The sequence below is a fragment of the Balaenoptera ricei genome, chromosome 8 (genome assembly GCF_028023285.1).
Source record: "Balaenoptera ricei isolate mBalRic1 chromosome 8, mBalRic1.hap2, whole genome shotgun sequence".
Classification (NCBI taxonomy): Eukaryota; Metazoa; Chordata; class Mammalia; order Artiodactyla; family Balaenopteridae; genus Balaenoptera; species Balaenoptera ricei.
The window spans coordinates 10,208,966-10,232,628 of record NC_082646.1 but is presented as its reverse complement, the minus strand read 5'-3'; the positions used below and the strand labels follow the sequence as shown (position 1 = coordinate 10,232,628).

The 23,663-nt window shown below is 48.4% G+C and overlaps 1 protein-coding gene across 2 annotated transcripts in view; it reads left to right on the top strand.

Annotated features, from left to right (window-relative positions):
- The first annotated feature begins 281 nt into the window (after nt 1–281).
- Nucleotides 282–23,663, top strand: part of UBASH3B (ubiquitin associated and SH3 domain containing B) — a 140,347-nt gene continuing 116,965 nt past the window's right edge. Inside the window, exon 1 of one of the 2 annotated variants that reach the window (XM_059929274.1) lies at nt 282–750. In XM_059929274.1, coding sequence (XP_059785257.1) covers nt 590–750 — 161 coding nt within the window. In that variant the 5' untranslated portion in view covers nt 282–589. The remainder of the gene's footprint in view (nt 751–23,663) is intronic. The other variant, XM_059929275.1, reaches the window with a different exon arrangement.

Below are 23,663 nucleotides of genomic sequence, written 5' to 3'. Positions count from 1 at the left end.
CTGGTGTCTTGAGGCCCAGCTGGCCCTTGATGAAAGCCATGGAGAAGCTGGAGCGCTGGGAGTGACTCTCCGGAACCAACGTACACAGGCAGCCCTCGCTGGTTCGAATCCTCCGCTCAGATCACCTGGACTCCACAGCTTGCGGGAGCAGCCGGGGCTGCGCTGCCGCTTTAAGAGAGGGGCGGGGCCCGGGTACAGGCGAGGCAGGGCCGGCCCACAAGGCTCCTTTTCCTTTTTGATCCATTCAAAAATTACTCATTGCAAATTCCCGGACTGCTGGGAGCGGAGAAGGAAAGGGGCGGAGGAGAGAGGGCTGCTGCGGGCGCCGTGCAGGGGGCAGCCGGGGCCCGAGGGGCTGACGGCCGGTCGGGGAGAAGCCGCTCGCGGCGGGCCGTTCTGGCTCCGGTGGCCTCACCAGGAAGCGTCAGAGTCTCGACACCGGGGAAGCTCCGAGCGCCGCCGCCGCCGCCGCCGCCGCCTCCCTCCCGGCACCGGGTCCCCGAGCCCCCGCCCCGGCTCCGGGCCAGCCCTCCGCCCTCCGGGACCCTCCGGCTCGGGCGCCTTCCCGGGCGATGGCTGGCCGCTGAGCATGGCTCAGTACGGCCACCCCAGCCCGCTCGGCATGGCTGCGAGAGAGGAGCTGTACAGCAAAGTCACCCCGCGGAGGAACCGCCAGCAGCGCCCCGGCACCATCAAGCATGGATCGGCGCTGGACGTGCTCCTGTCCATGGGGTTCCCCAGAGCCCGCGCGTAAGTGGCCGGGCTCGCCGCCCCGGCGACCCCTCCCGCCCCAGGCGACCGGCCCTCGGCTTCGCTCCGGCTCGCCTCCCGGCGCCTGCCCGGCGGGCGGCGCGTTCCCCGCTGCCCACGACCTGTTGGGGGTAGGCTGGGCGCGCGGGCGGCCCGGGACTCGGTTCCTCCTGGCGGGGCTGCAGGGGAAGGCGCCGCGCCCGAGCGCTGGGCTGGGGGCTTGCTGGCGATGCCGACGGTGAGGCGTGCCTAAGGGCTTGGGATGCCGAAGGGCGAGGGCACAGGGTTCGAGTCCCGGGTACGGTGGCCCGCGCCCGGCCTCAGAGGGTGGGGCTAAGCGAGTCTCTCCCGGGCTCCCCGAGGTCTCCAGCGCTGAGCCCCCGGGGAGGCGGGGCCCCACCGCGGATTCGGGCCCCCACCGCGGATTCGGGCCCCCTCTCGATCCGGAACGCCGGGCTGGCTTGGGATCCTCTGTGGCTGGAAAAGGGCAAGGCACGGCGGGGCAGGGAGGCCGGTGCTGCCACTGCTGCGGCTTCCAGCTCCGGATGTCGCTCTCGGGCTCTGTCTCCCTCGGAGTAGGAGGAGCGGGAGCGTGGGGGTTGCCTCGTGTTCATTGACGGGGAGGATGGAATGAGAAGGGGAAGCACTTCTCCCGGGGGACCTGGGTTCTCGTCAGCGGTGACGGCAGCGCAGGAATCTGGGGGTGCCTGAGAGTGAGGAGGGGGAGCGGTCCTCCCTCATCCTTCTTCCTCCGGGAGGGTGGCGTAGGGAAGGGCAGCGAGCGCGCAGGTGGCTGCCGCAGCAGCTTGCTGGGAAGAGGCCTGGTCGCCAGCACAAGGCAGCAGCGGCAGCAGGAGTCTTCGGAGGCTGGCCGCCCGAGGCCGTGGGGCTGGAACGCTGCCTGGGAAGAAGACAAGGCCGGGTGGCCAGGCCCTTCTCCCTCGGTTAATTCCTCACAGGCAGATTTCTTAGGCTGGGACACAAGGCCTGGGATCCTTGTAGGGCGCTGCTTTTTTTGAATGACATCACCTGAACAGGGAGTTGGGCAAACTTTATCAGAAAGGGCCAACTTGACGAAAGTTTGTTTTCTTCTCCCGTGTTTCAGGTGATAATGCTAGGTCTCCCTTACTTGGCCTCTGGGCAAACCTTTATTCTTTACTATTAACTTGGCTGTAATCTCTTGATCAAAGCTGATCCCTGATTTTATCATTCCACCCAGCCTGCTGGGACAGGTCGGAGTGGCCTTGGAAGGCCATAAAATGGACTGACATTTCTGCCTCCTACTAACTTCCAGTTGCTGACGCCAGAGTTACAGGGAGATGTGGTGGGCTCTGCAGGGGTGTGCCAGGTGTGGAAGCTGCAAGTCAGGTCCTTCGTGTGATGGATGTGCATAGGTGTCCTTAAGAAGGGTCAGGTAGGGGCCAGAAGTCTGTGGAGCAAGGCTGCAGAATTAGCACAGCCCCAGGCATTTGCCTTTTCTGAAATGAGGCCAGCGTTAAGGACCTAAATTGCTTAATTAAGGGAAGAAATACTTAACTGAATTCTTCAGACTGTGTGGTGTTTGCTCTTCGAGGTGGCTTTAACAGGACATCTTCTTTCCTTCACTGGGTCCAAGAGGCCTTGTCTACGTGCTGAAACATTAGGATGATGGTTTAATTTTGGCTTGTTCAATCGCTGAGATCTCATAATAACTAGCATTTAGTGAGTACTTACTATGTACTGTTCTAAGCACTTCACATTTATTATCCATTTTATCCTCCCAGCAGCCCAGTGAGAAAGGTAATTATAAGCCCATTTTATGAACTGGGGAACAGAGGTTTAGAGAGGTTGCATAACTTGCTCAGGGTCACAACAGTGAGCAGTGAACCTGGGATTCAAACTCAGGCATGTGTCGGCTCAGCTCAGGCCTCACATCCAGGACCAGGATGTAATGAGTTAATGTGGGTAGAACATCTAGAGCAGTGCCTGGCACACAGTGGGTGATCTTTAAGTGTTCGCTACTGTATTAGTTTCTGTTGTAACAAATTACCCCATTCCGGGTGGTTTAAAAACACAGAAATTTATTCTCTCACAGTTCTGAAGGCCAGAAGCCCTAAATCAGCATCACTGGGCTGAAATCAAGGTGCTGGCAGGGCTCTGCCCCCTCCGGAGGCTCTAAGGGAGAATCTGTTCCTTGCCTCTTCCAGCTCCTGGTGTCTGCTGGCATTCTTTGGCTTGTGGCAGCATCCCTCCAGTCTCTGCTTCTGCAGTTGCCTCGCCTTCTTTTCTCTCTGTGTCAAATCTCCCTCTGCCTCTTTCCTGTGAAGACACTGTGATTGCATTTAGGGCCTCCCCAGATAATTCAGGATAATCTCCCCATCTCAAGATCCTTAACTTAATCTCATTCACAAAACCCTTTTTCTAGCCATAAGGTAATGTTCACAGGTTCCAGGAAGTAGGGCATGAATATTTTGGGAGGAGCCCCTTTTCAGCCTATCACAGCTACTATTATTACTAGCACTGCCTCTCTTTACTGGAAAGGTGACAGAGTGGGTCATGATGAAACGTCCTGGGGAGGGGGGTAGGCTTGCTGTTCTGTCTTCCTCAAATTCTCTGTCTTGGAGCGTCAGGCCCCTTGGCGGTCACCTGATCTAGTCTACTCCCTACCTGGGCTGGCATCTCTTCTTCAGCCCAGGGAGGCTGATGTGGTCAGCCTTCCTCTTAATAACTTAATCAGGTCAGTAAGAAGAGGGACTTCTCCCCAGGGCCATCTGAGATTCCAGAGAGCAGACTTTTTTTTTTTTAATTTTATTTTATATATATTTTTATACATCAGGTTCTTATTAGTTATCTATTTTATACATGTTAGTGTATACATGTCAATCCCAATCTCCCAATTCATCCCACTACCACCACCCCCCACCACTTTCCCTCCTTGGTGTCCATACGTTTGTGCTCTACATCTGTGCAGAGAGCAGACTTTTAACTTCATTTTGGAGAGCTGTGAAGAAAGAGAGCAAGGGCACCGGGCTCCGCTCCTGAGAAGCCTCTTTCTTAGGCTTTAAGCCTGGAGGAAGGAGCGTGATGAAATGGAAAGTGGGAGAGAGCAGTGATGGTTTCCTGGATTCAGGAAGACCAGGCTGTGATGCTTCAAGAAGGAAGGAGACCGAGGTCTGGAACACAGCCCTTTGGAGGGAATGGTGGTAACCAGGCCTGGCAGCTCTGGTTTCCCCTCTGGGTGTAACTGCGTCTGATCTTGTGCAGCAGCAAGAAGGGCCCTTCCGCTGGGCTCTGGGTGGACCGTAGAGAGCTCCGATGCCAGCAAGGCCCAGGTCCCACGCAGCCTGTGCTGTGCTCTGGTCTTGGATAAGTCACTCAAGCCCTCAGGGCCTGGCTGGCTTCCTCTGAGGGGAATAGGATTAATCAGTGCATGCTTATTAAGTGCTTGACAGCTACTGAGAGGAGTCGGGTATGTCCCTCTAGCTCATTATGCCCCTGGAGCCGTGCTAGGTTTTTTCCATCCTACCCTATGACCTTTGGTCCAACTTAGATGCTGCTGTAGAAGAACAGCAGCCATGTGGAGAAGGTTCGAGAAGTGGCCGTTTATATCGTGTGTGCGTGCGTGTGCACGCACACGCACACACGCAAGCACAAGGCAAGGAGGTGTTAGGGAGGCCTCAGGAAGGAAGCTTTCAAGGGGCCAAAATGTCCTAACCCTTCCTTTTTCTTTCTATGCCCTTAGCTCTTCCTTTTCCCCAAAGTTCTAAAAATAAAGGCCCAGCTTTGTCAAGACTGGAGTGAGGTTGGTTGGAAGGAAAAGGAAGAGTGTGTGTGCTGGGAAAGGCCTGGGGCCAGGAAGGGTCTGAACGGATCACCCAAGAAGGCAGGGTGAACTCTGACGTAGTGTTGCTATTTTTTTTTTTTGTCTTTTGTATCTTTTTTTTTTTTTTAATTTTTATTGGAGTATAGTTGATTTACAACGTTGTGCCAGCCTGAGGTGTACAGCAAAGTGAATCAGCCATAATACACATATTGATATGTCCACCCCCCCTTGCAGATTCCCCTCCCACATCGGCCATCACAGAGCGCCGAGTAGAGTTCCCTGTGCCACACAGCAGGCCTCTGTTAGTTACGCGGTTTATATATAGTAGTGTGTATATGTCAATCCCAGTCTCCCAATTTATCCCCCCCAACCTTACCCCCTTGGCGTGTTGCTTTGTGTTCCCTACTTGCTCTCTTACTTGCCTCTGTGGTTTTGGGGGGCAGCGGAGGCTTCTCTGCCACTGGAACTCTGGGAGCACACACCCAGCAACTGAATTTGAGGAGGCCCCACCGACACAACTCTGGCCTTTTGTTTTGGTTCCATTCGTTCGAGACTGCCTATGGCTAATACTTTGTCTACAGCACATGGCTCTCGAATGTTCTCTAATGATTGAGAAGTAGAATTTTACAAAAGGACCCTCTGGCTGGAGTCTGATGCCCTGAGTCCTAGCCCAGCTTCTGACCGACACTTGAAGCATTTAGGTCTTCTGTTGAACCCCTTTCCTCAATATCCTGTTCAGCTTCTGTGCTGTGTAACTCACGAGGCTTTGTGAAGACCGAATGAGCTGAGGGGCAGGAAGGGACTTAGAACTCAGTTAAAAATATAATCTGGACCCAAGGTAGGTAGGATTATGGTATTATGGTGTTGGATGAAAAGAAAAGGAAGGAGGTGAGATCGTGGTGGTAAATCTCCAGCGAGGATTTGCATGTGCTGTTTGGTTGCTGATATTTGAACAACGCCCAGCTGAAGAGCAGGACAGTGGCAGAAGGAAGGAGCTGGACCAAGTGCCTTTGACTTTGCTTTGGACAGTCAGCATTAGCTATGCATCACTGCCCAGAGATAAAAGCAGCTCCGAGCTGGCAACGCAAGGAATTGAGAGGCATCTTGCAGAGCCTGTGAATTCAAGCCTGCAGTTTCTCTGGCCTTCTCCAGCTTACCTGCTGGTGGACATTGGATCCCCTGAAAGTACCTGGTCAGCTCAGCATCTCTGAATCGTGGCTGATTCTGGGTGGGTGCTGCGGCTGCTTTCCCAGGGGCCTTGGGCAGAAAGAGGAGACCAACCGAAGCCCACGGGTGTGTTATTTTGTGGGTGAAAAGTTGCTCTCACGTGCCCTAAATATCCCTCTTGATCTTGAGAAAAGCCTCGCTTTATTTATTTATTTTAAAAACATTTATTTATTTAATTTATTTTTGGCTGTGTCGGGTCTTAGTTGCGGCACGCGGGCTCTGTAGTTGAGGTGCGCGAGCTCAGTAGTTTTGGCATGTGGGCTTAGTTGCTCTGCGGCATGTGGGATCTTAGTTCCCCTGTGGCATGTGGGATCTTAGTTCCCCAACCAGGGATCCAACCCATGTCCCCTGCATTGGAGGTGGATTCTTAACCACTGGACGTGAAAAAGTCCTGGGAAGCCCTGAGAAAAGCCTCGTTTTAAAGATTAGGAGACTTAAGTCTCGGAGGACTCCAGGGACATGCCCTGTGTGAGGCCATGTTGCCATGACAGCATTGGGCTAGAACTGCAAGTCCAGTGAACTTTCCAGGCTGCCCAGAGGACCTGGCTCCAAAGGAAAGACCTTGGCATACATTCATTTTTCGCTTTACTGAGGTATAATTTATGTACAATAAGCTAAACCTATTTAAAGATTGATCAGTTTTGACAAATAAATATACCTGTGGCATCACCTCTGCAAGACAGCACGTGTCCTTTGCTGCTGTAAGTTTCCTTGTGCCCCCTTGCAGTCAATTCCTTCTCCACCCCTATCGATGGGCAACCACCGACCCACTTTGTGTCACCAGAGATTAGTTCACATTTTCTCGATTTGCATACGAGTGGACCAGAGATTAGTTCACATTTTCTCAATTTGCATACGAGCGGAATCATACAATGCTTACTCCTGTGCCTGCCTGGCTTCTTTCCTGGTATTTCTGAGACTCATCCATGTCGCATGTAACAGTAGTTTGTCTCCTTTTATTGCTGAGTAGACCTCGATGTATTTGGATGGGCTAATAAGGTAATTATAACCCTTTGCACACAGCGTCTGTGAAAATTTCCTGTTATGCCCTAATACTACCTTAGGTTTTTAGACCACTTTAGAGATGACAAAGCGGATTCATGTACCTGATCACTGTTAAGTTTCAGACATTGATAATTTCACGAGAAAACAGGTTCAAATTAAGCGCCCCAAAGAGTGAAGTGCATCCTGCCTCATGACTCTATCCTGTGGTTTTTGTCACCACCCCGCCCTTGGGGGCCTCAAACTCTAACTGCTTTTCACTGAGTGGACGAGAATGCTCCGAGCTAAGGGCTTTGCTTTTCAGAGAGGCAACAAACCCAGGGAACCCTGGGTCTCCCACCAGCTCTGCTCCTGCTGACAGCGGAGGCGGAGCTCAGCGCCACCCTCGTCCCGGAGGGCATCTGGTGTGGATGTGTGTGAGGGTGTGTCCCTCTTCTAGGGCAGGCAGGAACTGGAGAGACCCAGTACCCTCTGCCTGATACACAGACGTCTCACCGTGGCAGCTGTCGTCGGCACAGCCTGGGTTTGAATCCCAGCTCTGCCTCTTCCCAGCTGGTGACCTTGGGCACGTTGCCGAAAGCCCTGAGCCTCAGTTCACCTGTCTGTACACTGTTGATAATGTTGACTGAAAAAAATGCCCAACCTAGAAGTTGAGGATTATGTTTTGTTGGGGGGACTTGCTGAGGACTCAAGCCCGAGAGGCAGCCTCTCAGATGGCTCTGGGGGACGGCTCTCAAGAGGTGGGGGAGGACCCAGGGTATATAGGAGTTCTGCAGTAAAAACCAGGTGGTCAGAACAACAAAAGATTACTATTGATTAAAGAAAACCAGACATCTTAAGTTAATGGGTTTAGCACTTTTCTATGTATGGGAAAATGCCAAGAGTCTGGAGTCACTGAGATCATTCCTTTGAAAGGCACCTCAGCTATCTGGGGCCAGGATCCTGCTTTTCTCCATCCTGAGTCCCCTCAGGGTGCACAGCTGGGGACGGCTGCAGTGGCTGCAGGCTTGATGGCTGCAGCATCCTTTGTTTACTGAAATGGCAGGTGACATTCTTCGTCCACAACAGTAATAGTATGTAGCTCCGTGGATCCTTGTGAGGGTTAAGGGTGCAGAAAACAGTTGGGGAACGCCGGTAATCCCTCAGTGAGGAGGGAGGCGTGACTGCTACTCCAGCGGTGATTTCATTCCGCACGACTCCCTTTGTTTCGGGGTTCCCAATTGTCCCCCACTTCTCTATCTCTGCTCCTCACTGAGCTGTGGCCGTGGAGTAGAGGCTGATGGCCTCCTTCCTCAGCATCTTCTCCCTGCAAACTGCCCCGGGGTTGCCGGCCGAGTGGAAGCGGGCCCGGAGCAGAGCAGAGCCACCCAAACTGCTGACTGTAATAAATGGCCAGGCTGGAGATTTGAAGGAGTGCCATATGGTTGTCTTCTGATTCATCTCAAATGGAATCAGACTCCAGCCCTGGAGAGAAAAAAATAAAGCGCACTGAAGAATGGCTCCTGCGTGTGACGGGCAGGGTCCCAGGCAGGACAGAGTTGCTGTTGGGAGAATGAGATGGCTGCGGACCCCTCAGGGCTGAAAGCCCTTGTCTTCTTCATTGGGAAGTTCTCCAGGTGCCACTGGGGGTTTTCCCAGAGACTTATGGGAGAATCTCTGAGTTTTCTCTTCCCTGGAAGAGGGAGGGATAGATGTAGCAGCAGCCTGTGTCCTCTGGACCTTCTGTCAAGAGCTCAGGCTATGTAGGTGACGTCCGTCCTTGTTGGTCCTCTCGCTAACATCCCGTTTTGCTGGTGACTTTGCTGTCATGTTATTTTTGCCACCTGCTGCTTAAGAGGATGAGGCTTATGGTGAAGTGCCTCAGATGAACATCCAGAAATTGTCTGAGCTTCTACTGTGTGCACAGCACCCTATTATATTCTGTGCAGGAATAGATGAATGTCAAGTTCTGCCACCTGGCACTCTGAAGTCAGCCACTGGCTCTAGCTGGCTGCAAATCCTCCACAGTGACTCTCTGAGGAGCCGGTGTGCCTTTTCTCGGCCTAGGTGAATAATTCTCTACAGATAGTTGACAGGCTCTGGGTTCGGCCCTCACCCCGCAGGTGGCCCAGGGATAATGCACAATGAAAGCAAACTCTGTGTACCTTTCTTTCAGAACCCCGCCTTGGGCTTTCACTCTGCTCTCACTTGTTGGCTGTTTGGACTCATATACATCCTTTTCCTTCCCTGGGCCTCAGTGTTCCCACCTGTAAAAGGGGTTGAGGTCAACCACCTTTCCGATCCCAGTTCTGGTGACTCAGGGGTAACATGGACAGCGTTTTTGTTCAACGCCAGGATGTTTTCACTGCCTCGTGTGTGCTTTTCTGTTCCGAAGTGTTTGGCTTCTCTGGGTTTTTTTGTTTTGTTTTATTTTCCCCAGTGCTATATGGTCAAATTCTTCTCCCTTAAAAAAAAACTCTTCAGGACTATTGATATTCTAAAGAATAAATGAACGGAAAGGAAGAAAAATACGGGGCAATTACAACGGTGGGGAGTCGTCTAACTAGTATACATTAGTATAATTTTCAAATTGGTATAATGTGCTGTGTTGCAAAATACAACCACAATGCTGGTTAAATGAGAGAGGAAGTTAGTGCCCTGAGCCCAGCCCCTGGGGGAAAGAAGTTGCTCCTTGGCACCTTTTTAATTAAAGGGACATCTCCCCTTCTACAGAATCACCAGCTGTTTGTGTAACAATTCCCATTGTGTTCAGTTGCCCCAGTGGAAGAATAAACATTCCTGTACATAAACCAACGGTGGCGGTGAACTCCACCAGGACCAGCTATTGCCACACACGGTGGGAAGCTGGGAGAAACACCACCATCGCAGCTCACAGCAGTCCGGAGCATGCCAAGAGGAAGCTGACAGCACAGATGGCCAGGGGCGGCCAGATGTTTCAGATTTCTTTTCAGGTTTTGCTGGATAAACCTTCTCTATGAATCAGGTAGCAGGATTGTTTAGAATCCTACTTCCGTGTTGACAGTGCCCCATTCAGAAATATTTACTGTGCGCATTGGCTCTCTGTTTATTCTCTTATCTTGGGCAGGAAGCAGGGAGAGAGAAGGAAAGAAACCTGCCTTGAATGGCTGCTTTTGTGTACAGTCTCTTTAAACACAGACAACCACACGTAGAACCACACAGGGTTGCTGGATTTCTGAACCTGCAGCATCTGCTGTCTCCTTTCTTTATCAGCCTGTCCTTGAATTGCCTGCATGCCTTTCCTTTCTCCTCTTTTTGCCGAATCAGATTTTACCCGCCCTGGAGAACTAGTTCAACCACAGTACTGGCCTCCCTTCCCTTTGCTTTCTTCTCCTTCCCCTCCCCCCTCCCTTTCTCTCTATTATCCTCTCTCTTCCATCTCTTCTCCCTCAAGCCTTATGAAGCTTCACTTAGTGAAGTAAGCAAGGTAGAGAGGATCTTCCCTCCATCACCTATGAAGTGCTTTGTCCAAGGTCTTCAGCCAATTCTGCACAGTTATCTATCTCTTTGGGACCTCTTATAACGTATCTTGACAATTGAAATCTTTGAGAAACAAGACAAAAAAAAATTGTATATGTTTTATCTCCATGAAAAGTTCCCTGGGTAATGCCATTTTTTAAGAAAAAAATACAGACATTTCCCGGCGTACTTATGGGCAGCTATTATGACCTATTATAAGAGGAGTTGGGAGTACAATTGATGTAATCCTTACAATTAGATGTAATCCTTGCCCTCAGGGGACTGACAATCTAGCGTGGAAGATAGAAAGTTATGATTAAATGTCATGTTATGATTAAGTGTGATGCAAGAGATAGATGCAATATCTAAGTGAGAGGAGGAGGAGGTGATATAACCAGACAGAGGGGCCCTGAAGTAAATTTAAAGGGCAAATAAGAAGGGAGCGGTACTCTTCTACAGTTTGAGAGGTAGGGAGATCAGTAGGCAGTTCAAATGATTTAATATCACACTGCAAATGAAGATGGAGGCAAATTTTAATTTCAATTTGGGTTTCTTGAATCATCTCACCACCACCCCTCCCCCCAACTAAATGAGTAACTTGATACTATCTAGCTTAGAAAGAAAAGGAAAAATTTTGTCTACCAAAGGAAACAGTTGGGCCTAACTTTAGATCTGACATTATTTTATTCATTCTTCCAGTGGGCATTTACTGAGTTGCCTACTATATGCCAGGAACGTGTTAGGGATGCAAAGAAAATTGTCTTTCTTCTCCAGGAGCTCAGCCTTCCTCAAGAGAGAAAGGCATATAAACCATAAACATGATTTAATAATGCAATTAGTGCCATAGTAGAGGTTTGAAGAAAAGCTCTGTGGGACCACCGAGAAAGCAATTACTGTAACTTGAGAAGGTTGAGGAAAGCAGAGGAGGTGACAATTAAGGCAGAACTTAAAGAATGAATAAAGATTCTCCAGGTATAGAAGAGGGAAGAGCATTCTAAGTCAGAGAGAACAGCATGAAATTCAGAGCATAAGGCACATGGGGGCTGGAGACTGGTGGGAAGGAGACAGAAAAGGAGTAGTGAGAGATGAGAGTGGAGAAATTAGGGCCAGACTGTTTCCTAGAGGTTATGGGAAATAACATTATAAGGCAGAGAAGTCAGTATAAAGGGGAATGGAGCAGAGAAAAGCTAGGCGTGGAAGCCAGTTAGAAGGTGGTTGTAATAGTCCAGGTGAAAGATAAATAGGACTTGGATTAAAATACCCAAGAGCCAGATACTAGAGAGGTTTTTGAAATTGAATTGACAGGATTTATAATCTGTGGGGTGTGAAGACTAGGGGAGCATAAAGGTAGCTCAGGATTTCCAGCTTGGGAAACTAGAATGGTGGAGACATTATGAACTGAGATAGAACATACAGAAGATAGGGTGATTTAGAGGATGAGGCAACACATCTGGTTTGAGACATGTTTTAGGTGCTATAGACACAAAGGTACAGATGCAATTGGAAATGGGGATCTGGAACTCAGAGTGGTTACGGCTAGAAATATCAATTTGGGTATTTATGGTAATAGAAGGCTTGGGAGTAGGTGTAACAAACCAGGCAGAGTGTAAAGAAAAGGAAAGGAGCCAACTGCCAAGGGTAGAATTCTGGGGGACCAGCTGGTGGGTAGAGGAAAAAGAACAGGTGAAGGAGGCTAAGAGAAATGGTTTGAGAGACAGGAAAAAACAAAATGAGAGATGTCCTAGAAGAAGACGGGGAAGAAGAGAATTTCACATCAAAGATGCGGGTCAACAAAATGTTTCTTTCCCTTTGCGTTTCCAAAGTGAGTAAAATCGTTGGATGTGACTGCAGTTGGTTGTGAATGAGATGTTCTCAGAGGATGATTCCAAAGCTTCTCTTTAGGGTTTCTGGTAGTTCCCTTCAGCTTCCCCAGACTCCAGAGGACCAGGACCCTGAGATCCTGCCTAGCTCCTTGCCAGCTCTTTCCACAGAGAGCTGGAATCTGCTGTCTGAAACTGAGACTGTTGACAGATCTGACTGAATAGACAGACGATCAGCAATCTGATGTAAGAAACATCTGCTCTTTAGAATTCCCCCAGTGCTAAGTTCCACTTGGAGATTTTACCTACCCCCTTCCATCCTTACCTCACTACCAACCCCCAGCCCCATCCATATCACATCTGAACTTGTTCTCATTGGAAACCAGGCTGAGGTCACCTGATTATCCTTGCTGGTGTGACCCTTCATTCATTTTTTTATTCAACAAATCTTTCCCCATCCTTGCTGTGTGCCAGTAAATGCATTAAGTGCTGTGGATAAAAAGCATTGAGAAACCATCTCAGTTCCTCCTCTTTTATATCTCAGGAAGCTGAGATCTCAACGTGCCATGTGCTAAGCTCATTTCCTATCATTTCCTCTCTCTGGTAAGCCCCTGCCACTACCACCACCTCCATCAGGAATAGCTCATCTCAAGGAATGTCGGGGATCTATGCTCTGTCTATAAGACATCGAGATTCAGGAGGTGACTGGTGGTCAGGGGCTGGACCATCCTCTGTGTCCCTGAGGGAAGGTTTTCTCCAGTCTTCCAAGTCCTTGCAAGTTGTTCTGCGCACTTGGGTCTGTCTGTACTCGCCAACAACCTGGAGACAAGTGGGCAGGTGTGGAATCTGAATGGATGATGGGTGATTTGGAAGGAAATGATAGAGGAAAGAAGACGGAGGAGGAAACAAGCAGAAGACCTTGAATGGGGCATGGGGGAGGTACCTGAATCAAGGTTGGAGAAAGTAGACTTACCCCCCAAAAAGGGAAGTTGTATTTTACATGGTAGGTTGTATGTTTGTGGGAATCGAATTTCTAAGAGTTGGTAGACCTTGAAATGTAAACACAGAATATATAGTTTTAAATTTAGGTGGTTTGGTGAGTGACAGTTCATGAGTTGCCAAAGGATGTGAAGAAGAACAATGTCCTTTGTGAAAGATGTAGATACACACAGATGCTCAAGAAATGTTAGTCATTATTCATAACCTAGGCAGTTCCTAGTATTTAGTTGCATAATAGCAATCACTTGTTCCTGCCTTGAGAGTCATGTGTGACAGCAGATACGTTTTGCTTCAGAGTAAAGAAGCTCAAAAAAAGTTCCTGCCCTAGGTTGAGAATGACTCAAGTATCTCTTCTGAAACAGAGTATTCCTACTTGGAAAAAACCTGCAGAGGTAGAATCTCAGAAGTGTCTTAGTTGAAATTGCTAGTAGAGCTTATCTAGTCCAACTCCCACTTTTTACAGAATGTCAAGTGAGATGAGCAAGTGAAGTGACTTTTTCAAGACCAACAACTAGTCTGGGACAGAAGCAGAGTTTGAGGCCCCCTGACTCTCAGTCCCAACCACATTCCCTTTTTCTGTATCAGACTCCCTCCCTGAGTCCAGGCTCCGCCTCCAAGAAATAGATTTCTAACAAAGTTTCGGCTCTGTTTTCTGGAAGAATGGACTGGTCTGTTGTCTGGATTAGCCCTTTCTTATATTGTCTTGGTTTTTTTCTTTCCTTTTTGCTCCCCTCCTTCTGCCTGCCATTGTTTGCATCGCAACCCAAAGAAGATGAAGGTAATTTGTGGATAGGCCAGTTGGAATGGTTACTTCTGAGAAGTAGGGTCGGCGGGGGCGGGGTGAGGAAGTATCACACCAGGAGTAGAGTAGTTGTTGGAGGGGATCCATAGTTGTCTCAGTGATCCACCCATGAGGGGTATTCTTCTTTGGGGGAAAGAAAATTGGTTTTAGAGACAAAAGACCTGGTTCAAATTCTGGATCTGTCACTTTCTGAGGGTGTAGTTTTTGAACAGGTTATTTTTATAGGTTGGATGAATCAAAATAAGGCAATGTAGGGCTTCCCTGGTGGCGCAGTGGTTGAGACTCTGCCTGCCAATGCAGGGGACACGGGTTCGAGCCCTGGTCTGGGAAGATCCCACATGCCACGGAGCAACAAGGCCCGTGAGCCACAACTACTGAGCCTGCGCGTCTGGAGCCTGTGCTCCGCAACAAGAGAGGCCAAGATAGTGAGAGGCCCATGCACCGTGATGAAGAGTGGCCCCCACTTGCCACAACTAGAGAAAGCCCTCGCACAGAAACGAAGACCCAACACAGCCAAAAATTAAAAATAAATAAATAAATAATACAATGGAGTTTGCTGTAATACATCTCAGGGTCTATATTGCAAAAAATTAGAAAAAATAAAAAAAAATAAAAATAAGGCAAGGTATATAAATGTAATAAAACCCACAAAAAGTCAGGCACGTGTAAAGTGATACTACTATTTGTTATCAATGATTGGGTTCTCGTAATCTGAGGCTTTTCCAGAAAGTCTGTGACCTGTTGGTTTTGTGTGACTTTTGGCAGGTTGTTGTAACCTTCCCTAACCAAGCTCCTTTCTTCCAGAGAAGCTAATTCTGTCACAGTGGGGAACACGAGGAGCCCTTGGAGAGGCCCGTTCCATCAAAGTGAATGCTTCCTTCTGGAAGCTTAAGTTTTCACTTCACCTTTTTTGGGAAGTAGGAACATGAGTCATAAGGAGTCAGAAAGTGGCTTTTGTGAAATACAGCACATGTGACCAGAAGCATGCATAGTAGTTTCCCGTTGCTGCTTTAACAAGTTCAGTGGCTTAAAACAACACAAATTTATTCTCTGAAAGTTTGGAGATCAGAAGTCCAAAATGGGCAGTATGGGCTAAAATCAAGATGTCCATAGAGATGGGTTCTTTCTGGAGGCTCTAAGAGAGAACCTGTTCCCTGACGTCTCTAGCTTCCGGAATCCTCCCGCATTCCTTGGCTGGTGGCCCCTTCCTCCGTCTTCAAAATGCATCACTCCAACTCCTGCTTCTGTCATCACATCTCCCATCCGTCTGCTTCTCCTCCCTCCCTCTTTCCCTTACCAAGACCCTTATGACTACAACTCTCCCACTCAAGATCCTTGGCTTAATCACATCTCTGAAGTCCTTTTTGCCATGTAAGGTCACAGATTCATAGGTTCTGGGGATCAGGACATGGGCATCTTTGGGGGCCATTCTTCTGTCTACTGTGGCATGTGCATGTGTAAGCACTTGGCCTGTCTCCTTAGTTCACGATATTTCTCACAGAATAGAGGTCTACTAGGCTCTTCTCATCTGCATTTCTGATTGTTCCTCATTTGTTGTCTCATCACCTTCACCATTCCCAACCCAAGCACCAAATATCCATAGCTAACTTTTGCTGAGTGCCTACTGTGTGCAGACAACATTTTAAACACATTACCTGTGGATTATTTTGTTTATTCCTCGTAACAGCCCTATGAGATGGGAAATATTATGATCCCAGTTTTACAGATGAGAAAACTGAGGCACAGAGATTTTTTTTTTTTAAGTTGCCCAAGATCACACTACCAGTAAGTGGTAGAACCAAAGATGAAGGCTCCAGGCAGTCTGACTCAGTGTGAGTTCTTAACCAGCACCCACAGTATTGGCACGTAGCTGGTGTTTAGTAAAGTTTGATGAATTGCAGAAGGAAACTTGAGGTCCAAAGAAACAATGTGATGTCCCTAGATTACACAGAACTGGGGTCACAAGGGCCGCCTGCCTTGCCCGTTGGTTTGGTCTGTTATTGGGCCCCAAGTAACAGCAATGTGGTTGGCTGTGTAGAGTGTGATCTGGAGTTGCAATGATGTTATCGTCCTTTCTGAAAGCGTGTATGTGTGTTTGTGTGTGTGTGTGTGTGTTTGTACATACTACTCATCTCGGCTCCAAACTATGAGAAGACAAGATTGTTCTCAGGAGTTAGTAGACTCCCTGCCAACCACCTCTCCCAGCCTCCACCGGCTGCTGCACATTGAGCCTCCACAGTAGAAACAGGAAGCTCCTATTCCTGTGACCCCGATGAGGGCTCCTCGGATAGAGTGCACGGTGGTCAAAGCAACATGTGTTCAAATTCCTACTGCACTTGGAGCAAGTTACTGAACCCCTCTAAGCCTCACTTTTCTCATCTGTTAAATGAGGATAATGAGATCTGCCTCAAGGGACTGTTATAATGATTAAATGAGATAATACATAGAAAAGAGTGCACAGTAAATGGTAGCTACGGTGGTTAAGATCAGCAGCTCTGGAGTCACAGTGTTGTGTGGGGCACATGAGGAGACTCCGGGTATAAGTCAATAAGGCGGTCTAAATCTTTTTTTTTTAATTCATTAATTTATTTATTTTTATTTATTTATTTTTGGCTGCATTGGGTCTTCATTGCTGCGTGCGGGCTTTCTCTAGTTGCAACGAGCGGGGGCTACGCTTCGTTGTGGTGCACGGGCTTCTCATTGCAGTGGCTACTCTTGTTGCGGAGCACAAGCTCTAGGTGCGTGGGCTTCAGTAGTTGTGGCATGCGAGCTCAGTAGCTGTGGCTCACGGGCTCTAGAGCACAGCCTCAGTAGTTGTAGCGCATGGGCTTATTTGCTCCGCGGCATGTGGGATCTTCCCGGACCAGGGCTCGAACCCGTGTCCCCGGCAATGGCAGGAGGATTCCTAACCACTGCATCACCTAGGAAGTCCCAAGGTGATCTAAATCTTTGGCGAGAGTGTGTTTCCAAGTTCGCTCCGAACATCTTTACAACCTGGGTCTAGGTTCATTCTATTGGATAAGGTTCTGGGGAGGGGCAGGGAGTTGAGGGGGCTGGCTGAGGAATGTGGAGTGGCTCTTTTCCTTGATGCAAATCCTAACCACACCTCTCCTGCCTTCTGCCCAGCCTCCCAAGTCCACAGAGCAGCTCTCCTTATCGAGAAGAATCCCTGACACATCAGCAGCGTGGGGGAGGATGGCAGGGGGCCCCGTGGGAGTCAGCTTGTAGGTCGCCCTGGAAAATCAACTGATCCATCACGAGGAGCCTCGTAGGAACCTCAGACCTCACGCAGACCTGTGGCAACTCTGTGCGTCAGGATTGAGGGGAGAGTTTGAAGTTCTTATCTCCCTCTAAATGTGAGATCACAGGCTTACAACCAGACGGCTGAACAGACAGCTGTACCCCTTTGCTGTCTGGCTGCTTCGGGCGCTGTAGATCTCTGGATGCCACTTCATCCATCAAGCCTTGGCAGGGAGGCGGCAGGTGTGGTTGTCTCGTTAGGGCTGCGGCTACGCACCCTGCTGGCCACTCAAGTGGGGACAGAGGAAGAGCGGCTGGACACCAGTAAAGCCACTTCAGCAAGACGGCCTGTATCGTGCGTGATCCGTGAAGGCTTTTGAACAGAATGACTCTTGGGGGACGTTGAGTAAAGAAAGAAGGTTGCTGTTTGCTAGGCAGCGGGCTCGGAAAGATGTGGAGGATAAGGGGAGAAATCTCAGTTAATTTCTTATTTATTTCTCCTTTCCCTCTACTGCGGGCTGGGGAAATAGCCATGGCTTTCCTTTTTTCTTTTTTTTTTTTTAATTTATTTTTTTATTGAAGTATAGTTGATTTACCAGGTTGTGTTAATTTCTGCTGTACAGTGAAGTGACTCAGTTATACACATATATACATTCTCTTCTATATTCTTTTCCATTACAGTTTATCCCAGGATATTGAGTATAGTTCCCTGTGCTATATCTATACAGTAGGACCTTGTTGTTTTTCCATTCTATATGTAATTGTTGCCACTGCTTTTCTGAGTTGGCCTGGGAAACAGGTAGTACGGGGCTAAATATGCTTAGTCTGAAGAAGACTTGAAGGGTTAAAGAAGATGCTGAGGCAGGGCAGAAAGTAGGTTCTATGAATTCAACGATAATTTACTGAGCAATGACTTTGTGCCGGGCACCCAGGACTTGTGCTGAGTGCTGGGGCTACAAGGTTGAGTAACACCCAGCCCTGGCCACGAGGAGCTCCCAAGTTCTTGGGGAAGTCTGACTCAAGCAGATGACTTTGATATAACGTGATAAGACAGCAAAGGAGGGAAGGTATCTCTCCTCTAATATCCGGAGGGCTGATACATGTGAAAAGAGGATGCTTATTTTAGGGACTTCAGTGGGTGCTTAGTGTTGCTGGGGGAGCTGATTTAAGTTCACTAGGAAAACAGGGAAACCAGAGACCTGAGCCCGGTATGCCCTGCCTTCCGAGGCAGTGTCTTCTCTCTCTGGTTGTGGTTGATTGTAAACAAGCTTCCTTATCAGCCTCCTCAGAAGGACTTAAGCATTCTAGGCTGGAGACAAGAACGTATCTGAAGTCCCTGGTGGGGGTGAGGCTGGGCCCACCTAGGATCTGAGCTCTGCAGGGAAGGATATGGAATCCAAGGGCCACATGCCCAGAAATAGAGAGATGTAAATGGTGCTTTGGAATCACACAGGAGCGAGGGGATAGCTCTACTTGGGGGTCCTTAGTTCTTCCAAATATCTGGATATTGTCAAGTGAATTTCTGTTAGGTCCTCAAAGGTATTAGAGGTAAATACCATTTTCTTAAAAGACTTTATTTGTTTAGAGCAGTTTTAGGTTCATAGTAAAATTGAGTGGGATGTTCCCATATATCCCCTGCCCCCCACAATGCATAGCCTCCGCCGTGATCAACATCACTCACCGGAGTGGGACATTTGTTAAAGCTGATGAACCTACACTGACGCATCATAATTGCCCAAAGCCTATAGTTCACCTTAGGGTTCACTCTTGGTGTTGAACATTTTATGGGTTTGGAGAAATGTGTAATGGCAGGTATCCATCACTGTAGTATCCTACGCAGTATTTTCACTGCCCCAAAAATCCTCTGTTCTCCACCTGCTGTCTATCCATCCCTCCCTCCCCTGCAACCCCTGGAAACCACGGATTTTAAGCTTTTGGGTGAGTGCTTTCACATGCATGATTCTCTCCACAGCTCTGACAATAAAACAGATAACTTCTCCTATTTAAAACATGAAAAAAAAATGAAGCTTACGGAAGTGAAATGCACACAAAGCTATTAAAGAGTGTAATTAGGCGGTCCCAGAACCATGAGCATGAAGAAAGAAGGACCCCAGAGGCACCTCATTGACTCCTCGAGGGTTTTTTTTTGTTTTTGTTTTTTTATATTTTTATTTATTTATTTATTTTCGGCTGCTTTGGGTCTTCGTTGCTGCACGCGGGCTTTCTCTAGTTGCGGCAAGCGGGGGCTACTCTTCGTTGCGGCGCGCGGGCTTCTCATTTCAGTGGCTTCTCTTGTTGCGGAGCACGGGCTCTAGGCGCGCGGGCTTCAGTAGTTGCAGCATGTGGGCTCAGTAGTTGTGGCTCACGGGCTCTAGAGCGCAGACTCAGCAGTTGTGGCGCACGGGCTTAGTTGCTCCGCGGCACGTGGGATCTTCCCGGACCAGGGCTCGAACCCGCGTCCCCTGCATTGGCAGGCAGATTCCTATCCACTGCGCCAGCAAGGAAGCCCTCCCTGAGGTATTCAACAGCCAAGATGGAGGAAGGGCTGTTGGAGGAATCCCACAGAAGGGGTGTGTGGACCTTCCCTCCAAGCCTGCTGTCTTTAAATTGTCTTGGTGCCAAATCTCTGGGAGTCCCTGAGCATCCGATCCCTAGGCATTGTCTGTTGGAGTGGTCCTACTAGGGTCGCTTGTGCATGGATTGTCCACACACAGGGACCGAAGGGATGTGCAGTGATGAACTGAGGGAGTGGAGCCTGGGCCTCAGAAGCGGTGAGCCTTGACAGGCACCTGCTGGGCAAGTAGTACCCACTGATGCGCACCAGCCGTTGGCGAGGCTCTGTGTGTGTGATCCTGACTCACGTTGGGCATTTTGGGACGGAGGAATGGGCAGAGGCTCAGAGAAGCAGCAGCAAGCAAGATGCAGTGAAGGACATGGCAGACATGTCCAGTGTAACCACGCTGGGGCAGAACAGCCACTGTAAGAAGGAAGAGAAAGAACTGTTAAGCTGGAGAGAAAGGGAATGAGTGTGGCTTTGAGTTGATTAATAGGCTTAGGAGGCTGGAGTTTTCAGCAGTTAAGAGGAGTAGCCTTAGGTCAGCCTTTCACTCTTTGCAAGAGAAAATTCCAGAAGGCTGATGCTCTTCCTGTTGTCACTGCAATTTCTGATGATGGAGAGGATGTATATTGCAACACTTTTTGCTAAAGAATCCAAGGCTATTTTCTTGTTTGGTCCCCTTTGCTCTGGAATTGCTTTTGCTGCAGAGGGAGTTTGCTTCTTTAAAAGAAAAAGACGAAGATTATGATAAAGGAGGAAGTACTGTCATGTTCCTTCAGCCTTTCTCAGCTTACTGCTGGACTCCTGCCACTATACTGAAGCATCGTTTTAGAGCTGTATGTCACGGGTTCGGGATGCCTCTCCTCTTTCCACTGATTTTCTGTTAATAGGGTTGTTTGTGGTTTTTTTCAGCACACATTTATTGGGGCTGCACCATACCAGGGTCAAAAGAAACAAACAAATATGAATAAGGAATGGCCTCGGCTATCTTGGTGCTCCCAGTCTGATAAGGAAGACAAAGAAGTGATCAAATAAGTGTGTTGCACTCTGCCACATGCCCAGAAATAGAGAGATGTAAATGGTGCTTTGGAATCACACAGGAGCGAGGGGATAGCTCTACTTGGGGGTCCTTAGTTCTTCCAAAGATCTGGATATTGTCAAGTGAATGTCTATTAGGTCCTCAAAGGTATTAGAGGTAAATACCATTTTCTTAAAAGACTTTATTTGTTTAGAGCAGTTTTAGGTTCATAGTAAAATTGAGCGGGATGTTCCCATATATCCCCTGCCCCCCACAATGCATAGCCTCCGCCGTGATCAACATCACTCACCGGAGTGGGACATTTGTTAAAGCTGATGAACCTACACTGACGCATCATAATTGCCCAAAGCCTATAGTTCACCTTAGGGTTCACTCTTGGTGTTGAACATTTTATGGGTTTGGAGAAATGTGTAATGACAGGTATCCATCACTGTAGTATCCTACGGAGTATTTTCACTGCCCTAAAAATCCTCTGTTCTCCACCTGCTGTCTATCCATCCCTCCCTCCCCAGCAACCCCTGGAAACCACTCATTTTTACTGTCTCCATAGTTTTGCCTTTTCCCAAATGTCATCTGGTTGGAATCATACAGTATGATTGTATGATAAGGCTATGAATCATAGCCTTTTCAGATGGCTTCTTTTACTGAGTAATATGTATTTAATGTTCCTCCACGTCTTCATGGCTTGATAGCTCAATTCTCTTAAGCACTGAATAATATTCCATTGTCTGGATGTACCACAGTTTATTTATCCATTCATCTCACTAAGGACATCTTGGTTGCTTCCAGAGTTGGGCAATTATGACTAAAGCTGCTGTAAACATCTGTGTGCAGGTTTCTGTGTGGGCATAAGTTTTCAACTGCTTTGGATAAATACCGAGGAGCATGATGGTAGATACCATTTTTAATCCTATTTTATGTGCCAGCCACTAGCCTCAGCTCCTTACAAACACGAAGTCCCTCTTCACTGAAAACCTACGCAGTATTATTAACAGACCCATTGACAAAGGAGCAAATGGGAGCTCAGAAGGTTATTTAACACGCATTTAAGTGGCAGAGCTGGGTTGCCAGCCCTAGTTTTTCCTACTCCAAGGCCCTTTTCATTAGAGCTACAGTCAGGTCACCTCAGTTTCTGCTTTACTGGTTTATTTTCATTCCTGGATCACAGCTTTAAACTCACACACAGAGCTCTACCACCCTGACTGGCAAATAAATGTTACCGGCAATCCAGCCAGCTGCCGTTTCCTGTGTTTATAGACCACATAGCAGGAAAGTGTTTTAAGAGCTGTTTCGAGTGTTGTGTCTGCTTCTCCATGCGAACGTGTGGGTGCCGCTGCCGAGAGGGAGGATGGTGACATGGGACGCTCCGTGCCGGGTGGCAGTTCCCATGTGGTGGGGATTTGGAAAGGAATGCATACGCCACTGGATGAGATCAGAGCCTTTGTTCTGTTTGGTCTGACACCATGTGGTCTCAAGAAATCAATGGACTGTGAGGTCAGAGTTCTAGAATTAACTCCACTGTCCATCTGTCTTGTGACTTTGGTTAAGATGGTCTGCGTCCGCTTTGCCCATCTGTGCAATTTAGTTCTCTGACGCTTCAAGGCCGTCTGATAAGCCAAGCACCGTGTAGATCCATGAGCCCCAGAGACACAGGATGCATTCCTGACCTTCTGAGTCCCTGAGTTTAGGAAGGGGGGAGATACGGAAGCAGCAGATAATCACCAAACAAAGAGGTACATCGTGCTGCAGCCATGCTTCCTCCAAGCTTTCAAAGGATCATCTTGTACTGCAGGGTGTTTGGAGCTTCTTAATTAGATAGAGACAGACAGCTGGTGAGATCTTACATTTGTTGTGAACCTACTATGTGTTGTTTTACTCTATTCTTAATCCTGAGGGGATTTGTAGGTAGTATTTCCATTTTACAAAGAGAAAAGTGAGACAGATCAATTAAAAAATTTATCCAACTTGTAAGTGACTGCAGCAACATCCCGGAATTAGTCTGGCTTCAGAGCCTTATGCCTTTCTACCTCACCTAACAGCCCTTTGAAGATTTCATTTTGAAGTTTCGAGATACCAACAGTCCAGCATTCCTCCGCTATTGAAATGACTTCTGTTTCTTTCCCATTAGTGTGTTTCCGGGTATCACTGTCAATCAGGAGGTGATAATGGCCTCGTTGTTGCTGCCTGTCTTTCTAGCCTCTTCTCTCCCCGCCGCCCTTTGACCACTCAAGTTCCTGCATTTTCAACACTGCTGGGTCTTGCTCAGATTCGTTAATGAATCGACAAATCAACAGATATCTTCTTGCTGGGTACATTTTTCTCTTAGGTGCAATCGTATACATTTTTTACAAATATACTCTCCCTTGAAAAACTTTCTCAGATTGTATTACCTGTTTCTCATTTCTCCACCTACCTCTCTACTCCCATCTCAAAGCAGGATATGTGTGTGTGCGTGTGTGTGTACACGTGCGTGTGTGCGTGTGTGCGTGCGTGTGTATGCTGCCCCAGCACATTAGATGTGCCCCAACCCATACCTCTGTTGGAGCACTTTTCCTATCACGTCATCATGGTTAGTTTATCTCAGCCTCCCAGACTAGACCATGTCTCCTTGGGGTGATAGTGGCCTGGTTTTTCTGTTTCCCCAGCACTTTGCACGGTGCCTAGTACATAGCAGGCACTCAGTTCATTTGTTCATTTCTTTATTAACATTCATTATTCATGTGCCCTGTGCTGGGTGCTAGGGAAACAATGGCAAACAAAACTGGACTTGTCCCTGCCTTCCTGAGCTTAATAAATGGTCCTTGGAGGAAACTGAAATTGATCAATTTACCCGTGAAAGAAGGCTGCTGTCTTAGTCTGCTCAGGCTGCCTTAAGAAAGTACCACAGGGACTTCCCTGGTGGCGCAGTGGTTAAGAATCCACCTGCCAATGCAGGAGTCAGGGATTCG